This window comes from Martes martes (genome assembly GCF_963455335.1).
Source record: "Martes martes genome assembly, chromosome: 12".
In the NCBI taxonomy this organism is placed as follows: Eukaryota; Metazoa; Chordata; class Mammalia; order Carnivora; family Mustelidae; genus Martes; species Martes martes.
Window position 1 is genome coordinate 95,459,841 of NC_137900.1, and position 6,912 is coordinate 95,466,752.

The 6,912-nt window shown below is 68.1% G+C and overlaps 2 protein-coding genes across 8 annotated transcripts; one reads left to right on the forward strand and one right to left on the reverse strand.

Annotated features, from left to right (window-relative positions):
• Nucleotides 1-1,313: 1,313 nt before the first annotated feature.
• PAXX (PAXX non-homologous end joining factor) lies at nt 1,314-3,265 on the forward strand. Of its 7 annotated transcripts, none has more exons than XM_080820645.1 (6): nt 1,314-1,877; nt 1,955-2,069; nt 2,268-2,317; nt 2,397-2,725; nt 2,870-2,954; nt 3,065-3,265. In XM_080820645.1, the coding sequence occupies exons 1-6, from the start codon at nt 1,750-1,752 to the stop codon at nt 3,102-3,104; spliced, it is 747 nt and encodes a 248-aa protein (XP_080676771.1). In that variant the 5' UTR covers nt 1,314-1,749; the 3' UTR covers nt 3,105-3,265. The 7 variants fall into 7 exon arrangements, with proteins under 7 accessions (XP_080676771.1, XP_080676766.1, XP_080676765.1 ...); XM_080820640.1 differs by having other exon boundaries at nt 1,619-1,877; nt 1,955-2,015; XM_080820639.1 differs by having other exon boundaries at nt 1,619-1,877; nt 3,069-3,264.
• Nucleotides 3,266-3,949: 684 nt separating this feature from the next.
• Nucleotides 3,950-6,280, reverse strand: CLIC3 (chloride intracellular channel 3). Its single transcript, XM_080820685.1, has 6 exons — nt 5,831-6,280; nt 4,962-5,071; nt 4,752-4,877; nt 4,510-4,616; nt 4,256-4,431; nt 3,950-4,177 (listed from the first exon to the last, which is right to left on the reverse strand). The coding sequence occupies exons 1-6, from the start codon at nt 5,975-5,977 to the stop codon at nt 4,019-4,021; spliced, it is 825 nt and encodes a 274-aa protein (XP_080676811.1). The 5' UTR covers nt 5,978-6,280; the 3' UTR covers nt 3,950-4,018.
• Nucleotides 6,281-6,912: the final 632 nt, after the last annotated feature.

Sequence of the window (6,912 nt, forward strand, 5' to 3'; positions counted from 1 at the left end):
CACCCTCCTGCAGCTCCCCACTCTGCACTCCTTCCTCCACAATATTTACTGAATATCTCTGTGCCAAGCCGTGTCTGAGCTCTGGTAATGCTGTGGCAAGTGAAACAGACAGAAAGGCCTGCCCTGTGGACCTCTGGGGGAACTGGCCAATAGACAGGAGAGATAAATGCATTCGTGGCCTACTGCTGAATAACAAATTGCCCCCAAATTCAGTGGCCTAAAAAACACAAGCATATATCATCCCCCCAGTTTCTGAGGGTCGGGAACCTGGTCCTGGTGTTCTGGGGCCTCTGGCCCACGATTTCGCGGGATGCTGCTGTCCAGCCATCGGCGGGGGCTGCGTGCCCCTCGGAAGGCTCCCCTGGGAGGGGGTCTGCGTGGCAGCTCCTTCACGAACCCTGGCCAGGCCTTGGTCCTTTGCCACGTGGGCGTGTCCCCAGAGCCGCCGCACGTCGTGGTGAGCAACGCAGAGACGGACAGCCCACCACTTCTGGCGCATTCTACTGGCTGGAAGCAAGTTACTGAACGCAGCCCACACTCAGGGGCCGATCGGTGAAAGCTGGAACATGGGAGGGGGGATGGTTGGGGCCGCCTTAGAGGCCGCCGCACAGCGCGGAAACCAGAATAGACTGTATATGGGGCCAAGTCTGGAAAACGAGCACATAAAACAGGAGAGAGCACAGGAGACGCTGGGCGGGCTGTGGACCTCGATGTAAGGGGACTAGGGAAGGCCTCTGAGAAGGCGACCTTGGCTGAAGACCCGAAGGAAGCACGTAGTCTGGGGGAGGGTGTGCCAGGCAAAGGTCCTGAAGCAGGAGCCGGAGCGTGTCAGCCAGGGCAAGGTCAGGGCGGGCCCAGGCTGGGCTGCAGGCGGGCGGGGGACGCACCGGCATGGCCTGAACACCCCCCAGCCGCCTCCCAGTGGCCACCAGGGTGCGCCCTCGCCCTCGCCCTCTTGCAGAGCCTGGAGCAGCCCTGTGCGGTGCCAGCTCCGGGCCTCCCTCCATGCGGGCTCCCTCCGCCGCGATCCCCTCTCCTGGCGCGCACGGCCCGCTCTCGTCCAGGTCACAGGTCAAACGGCTCAAACGGCTACCGAGAGCTTCGCGTTTCCTGTGTTTATTTTTGTCGTCCCGTTAGATCTCACAAGCCCCAGGCGACCGGAGACCTTGTCCCCGGGTGAAGGTGTGCCCGAGGCCGAGGACGCCGGGCACAAGAGAGGGGCCGGGCGAAGGCGGGGAACGGACGGGTCGCGTACTTCATTCCCTTTGCACCGGGCCGGGGTGCGGCTTGGCGGATCTGAAGGCGACGTGAGAAACATCTCGCGGACGGCGGGGGCCGGTGTGGACGGCGGGAGGAGGCCGCTGGCACCGCCGGGGGCGAAGCGCAAAACCGGGGAACCCCGGACTCGGCGGGGCGGCGGGCGCGCAGCTGCGGGGGGCGGGGAGGCGGGGAGGCGGGCAGAGACCCCCACGCGGGCCTGGGGACCCCGCCCCGCCCGTAGAGCCCCGCCCCAGGCTCGCAGGGCCCGCCCCGCGCCCTACGCTCGGTCGGCCGCGCGCTTCGGCCGCGCGCTCCGGCCCCGCGCGGTTCCGGGGCTCGGGGCGGGGACGCGGCCGTCAGCCCCGCCCCGCGCAGGCCCCGTGGGCCCGGCTCGCGCCCCGCCCCCCGTTCCGGAGCTGGGCTCCCGCGCCGCGCCCTAGGCCTGCAGGCGCGCGGGCCGGCGGGTGGCCCTCCGCTCGCCGTGGTGCCATGATGCCGCCGCCGCCGCCGCTGTCACCGCCTCTTTGCACGCTGCCGCCGGGCCCCGGGCCCCCGCGCTTCGTGTGCTTTTGCGAGGGGGAGGGAGAGGACGGAGGCCCCGGCGGCTTCAACCTCTAGTGAGTGGCGGCGCGCGGGACGCTGGGGGCGCGGACAGCTCCGGGGCGGGCCGGTCTGACAGCCGCTCTCCCCGCAGTGTGACGGACGCCGCGGAGCTATGGAGCACCTGCTTCACGGCGGACAGCCTGGCGGCCCTCGTGGGTAGCGGGGCTCCCGGGCGGGCCCGGAAGCCCGCAGCACCCCCGACTGCAGTGCGGACCACCTATGAGATGGAGGGGGCGGTCTGGGATCCCCCCGGGGTGGGGGGAGGCGGGTCTGGACACCCTTCCCCGGGCTTTGGAGCTGTAGGCCCAAGATTGGCCCGGCGTCCCGGGGTAGCTCTGGGTCAGGCAGCTTTGGGGTGGTTCCAGGGTCTCGGGCAGCTGGTGACCAGCCCCTGTGCCCTGTAGAAAGCCCGTTTTGGCCTGAGCGCGGCTGAGGATATCACTTCCCGGTTCAGGTGAGCCCCCGCGCAGGGAGGAAGGGCGGGTGTGGGGCAAGGGGTCTGGACTCAGCACTCAGCACCGCTCCTTTCCTAGGGCAGCGTGCGAGCAGCGAGCTCTGACTTTCGTCCTGCAGGAGGACCGAGCATCCCTCACCCTTTCAGGGGGGCCCTCAGCACTGGACTTTGACCTCTGCAAGGTGCCGGGCCCAGAGGCAGCCCCCAGGTTGCAAGCGCTGACACTGAGGCTGGCCGACCAAGTGTGCACCTTGACCAGCCTGCAGGCAGGTGCGGTGCGGGGCTGTGCCCAGAGTCTTCACCGCGCCCCGCCCCCGCCCTCTTGGCTTTCTTCCCCAGCTGCCGAGGTGACAGCTGCCAGCCCCAGAAAGAGCCCTTGTCTGGTGGGGCCTCAGCTCTTCTTACCAGGTAAGGCCTGTCACCCGTGACTTTGGCTGGGGCTGTGTCTTCCCCAGAACAAGAGTCCCGCTCCAGAGAATGTGTGTGGTGAAGGGGTTGTTGCCCTGGAACTGGACCACACTCAGGACCCCCCTCCTGTCCTGTTTCCCTCAGACCCAGATCCTCAGAGAGGCGGCCCTGGGCTCGGGGTCAGGAGGCGGTGTCCAGGAGAGTCCCTCATCAACCCCGGCTTCAAGAGGTACTCAGCCACTCGGCCACCTGTCCCTCCCTCCTGTGCCGGGGGTGCTGCTGTACCCCCCCGCACCCCCACTCCACAACACCACAGCGTCACTTCCCCTTCTCTCCTAGTAAGAAACCAGCCGGTGGTGTAGACTTTGAGAGCCCCTGAGGGAGCAGCCGAGTGTGATCCTGCGAGCAATCTGCCTGTGAGGTGGGGACAGCCTCTGAGAGCCGTCTGCGCGCGCCCGTCCCGCCGGAGGGTGGGCACACCTGCTCCTCACACCCCTTCTCCGTCGAATAAATGCTTCCTCGCAGGGAGGAACCGGCCACACTCCGGCTCCTGGGGGCTGGCAGGGGGAGAGGGGTCAGAGATCCCCCTGGGACCTGGGACCTGGGACCTGGCACGTGGCGGGGCAGCAGTAAGCTGTAAGCTGTTGCAGCAGCCTTCACACTCCCTGGGGCAGGGGAGGGGCGGGGGTCCCTAGCTCTCCAGGCTCACCCGCTGCCCCCTGCCTGGTCTGCATAGGAGCCAAGGGCCTGGAAGGCAGGGCAGGGCTCCTCAAGGCTGGAACCCGGTTGCCAATACTCCAGGCACACACTTCTCCCAGACCCCACCCGATAGGACCCGGCCTCGGGTATCCCACACTGCATGCACACTAGGCCCTATGGAAGTTGGGGGGTGGGGTGGGGGCGGCCTGCTCCCTGGGGCAGGGCTGAGGAATGTGGGCTGGCCCCACCCACTGGCCTGGAGCCCCTAGGTGCCCAGGCTGGGCTCCTGGTCCCCACCCTCCTTGGCCATCCTGCTGCCCCACCCTGGCCTGACTGGTTTGGGAGCCCAATCCAGTCCCCCGCCACCCCTGATAGGGTGAGTGGAGGGCTGGGCAGAACCACCCACTGGGTTCTCTGCCCCTGTCCTTCTGGGCTATCAGGTGGAGCTGTGGGGTCGTGGTGGGGGTTTGGGGGTGGCAGAAATCGAGGGCCCTCTGGTCCCTCGGAGGTCAGGACACGTTCCCTGGGGCACAGGTGCCTTTATGGGGCTGTAGGAGAGGGGGCGGGTGGTGGCCGGAGACGGCGGGGGAGGGGTTAGCGGGGGCGCACGGCCGTCCGGTAGGCCGCCAGGATCTCAGCACTGGATGGGCACGTGTACTTGAACTCCTTCACTTGCCGCGCGCTGTCCAGGTAGCGGCGGACGCCGCGCAGCTCGGCCGGTATGGGCGCTCGGCGGAAGTGCGTGCACACCGTCTGCGGGCGAGGGGCACAGCGAGGTCGGGGCCTTGTGGAGCGCGCCCCCCGTGCCCCGCGCCCCGCGTGGCCACTCACGTCCACGATGTGCAGCTTGGGCAGCAGGCTGCAGTCAGCCAGCGTGAGCTCGTCGCCGTCCAGGAAGCGGCGGCGCGACTCGCGGAGCTGGGGTTCCCGCGCGCGCTCGTGCCCCAGGGGCGTGCGCAGGTAGCCGTCCAGCCTGGTGAGCGCTCGCAGCAGCATCTGGTACAGGGCTGGGGGGGTGCGGCGCAGTGAGGCCCCGGCCTGAGCCAGCTCCCCCCACCCTCGCCGGGCCTCCAGAGCCGCCTCACCATCGTCCTGCGTGGGCACCGGGTTCTTGATGAAGGCCGAGAACCTGTGAAAGACGTCGTTGCCCGCCGTGGACGACTCTCCGTAGCGGGGCGCCAGGCTGGGGAATCTACGGGGAAGTAGGGGGTCTCTGGTCAGACCCTCGTGCTGCACCCCCTTCCCCGCGAGGCCCGGGACCCGCGGCGTTCTTCCTGGGCTTCTCCTTGGGGGGACCCGTACCCCCCCCCAGGCCCGGAGCCCTCACTCAGGGGGCCCCAACGTCTCCTCCAGAAACTCCTCGATCTGCAGTGTGTCTGTTTTGGCGTCGCCGTTGTAGAGAAGGATGGGCAGCTGCGAGCCAGGGGCAAAGTCCTTAAGCACATCCAGGGACCTGTGGGCATGAGGCAGCGGGAGAAGCGGGTGGTCAGGAGGGCCAGAGACCAGGGAGCGGACCCCGTGGAGGCGGGGGGCTCACCTGCGAGTGTCCACAGTGGTCAGGGTGAAGGGCACGCCCTTGAGAAGCAGGAGCATGAAGAGCCGCTGGCAGGAAGGACAGGGTCCCACACTCTCGCCGTCTTCGCTGGCCTGGGGTGTGGGCAGTAGAGGAGCAGGGCAGAGAGCAGACCTAAGAATTCCGCCAGAGAGGGCCCTACCTCCCACCGCCAAGAGCCTGAAATGATCCGGGGCTCCAGCTTGGTTGGGCACAGCCTGGACAAGTGGTGGCTGAGAGCCCTTGACTGGGTCCCTGGGAGGTGGCAAGGGGCACGGGGACCCGGGGGTGGGACCCAAGCTCTGGAGCTCGGCCCCTCCGCCCTTATCTTCAGCACCTGGGGCTCTGGCCCTGCAGGCGGCTCACAGGGGTGGGGTGGGCCGAGTGAGCTGTTTTCTGAGTGATTCACCTGCCAAACTGGACACTGGCTGTAGGCCGGTAGGCCTGTCCTCTACCCCGACGGTGGGGAGGAGGCCAGGCTCTGGCAGCCCCTGTACAGGGATCCACAGATCTGGGCAGTGATGTGAGCATCCGGGGCTCAGCTGGCCCAGACCCCTCCCGCTGCGCTGGCCTCCAGTGGCCTGATGGGCCCGATCGTTACCTCCCCACCGAGGAGCTTTTTCTCCAGAAGGGTTGGGCTGGGTCCAGGAGCTAAAGCTGGGAGTTGGCGCCCCCATGCCCTTGGGGACAGCTCACTGGGCTCTCCCCCCGTCCTGGTCCCTCTTTCTAAGTCTCTGTAGAGCTACGCGAGCCCACTCCCAGGGAGAGGGTGCAGGCCCTCTGCCTGCCCCAGAAAGCAGAGCCCCCCACAGAGCACACTCATCCCAGAGGCCGCCCTCCCAGCCCAGGGGCACCTTGACAAACAGCTGGAGCTTGGCAGTCTCCGCCATGGCTGGGAGCAGCGCCGGCAGCAGGGGCAGGGGTGGGGGCCTGGAGAATCCTTTAAGACTCGGGGTGCCCCGCCCTCCCCTGTCCAGGGCCCGCCCTGACGAGTCACCCATGCAGGTGGTTGGTGCTCGTGTCCAAGCATGAGGGTGTGACTGTGGGGTGCTGAGTGCGCAGGGCTGTGTGGGATGGAGGCGGAGGCCACGGCCTCGGAGGCAGGGAGAGAAGGTGCCAGTCTGGGAGGAGGGCGGCTCGGGATCAGGCTCACTCCTGCCGTGAACTCCGCAGCCCTCCTGGTGTCTGCCGGGCTTCCCTCCAGAAAGGTGGGGAGCGCGTCGGAGAAACAAATGAACAGCCGGGCCCCAGCCTCAGTTTCCCAGTCTGCCTACCTCCCGGAAAGGGACGCCCCTCCCATCACTGGGTTGGGTCTGGCAGGGCCCCGCCCCCCAGGCCAGCCCACATTCCCGGAGAGCTGCGGGCCTGCTCAGGTGTCCCAGGTCAGCCAACCCCACACCTCCTGCCCTCCCAGTGGGGTTCCAGGCAGGCTTTCCCCTTCCCCCTCCCCTTCCTCCTCCTTTCTTCTTCAAGATTTTATTTGACAGAGAGCGCGCGAGCACAAGCAGGGGGAGCAGCAGGGGGAGAGGGAGAAGCAGGCTCCCCGCTGAGCAGGGAGCCCTACCCGGGGCTCGATCCCAGGACCCGGGGTCCACGACTGGAGCCAAAGGCAGAGCCAAGCGACTGAGCCACCCCGGCGCCCCAGCTCGTCCCTTTCTTGACTTCTCAACGGAAGCGCCAGGAGGTTTAGAAGCCACAACCTCCCGACTGCCCCCGCCGTTGGCTGGAAGGAACCCACGAGGACACGTTGTGTGCGCACACCCCGACCCCGCTCCGCCGGAGTCGCGCCCCCCCGCCCCCGCCGCAGCCTGGGGTGGGGCGCGTCCCGAGGGAGGGGCCTGAGAAGGCTCCGCCCCCAGGTGGCGGCGCTGGGGATCTGCCCGCCCCTTTGGCTCCTCCCCCAGGGCCTCTCCGGGACCCCGCGGGGTTCGGGGCT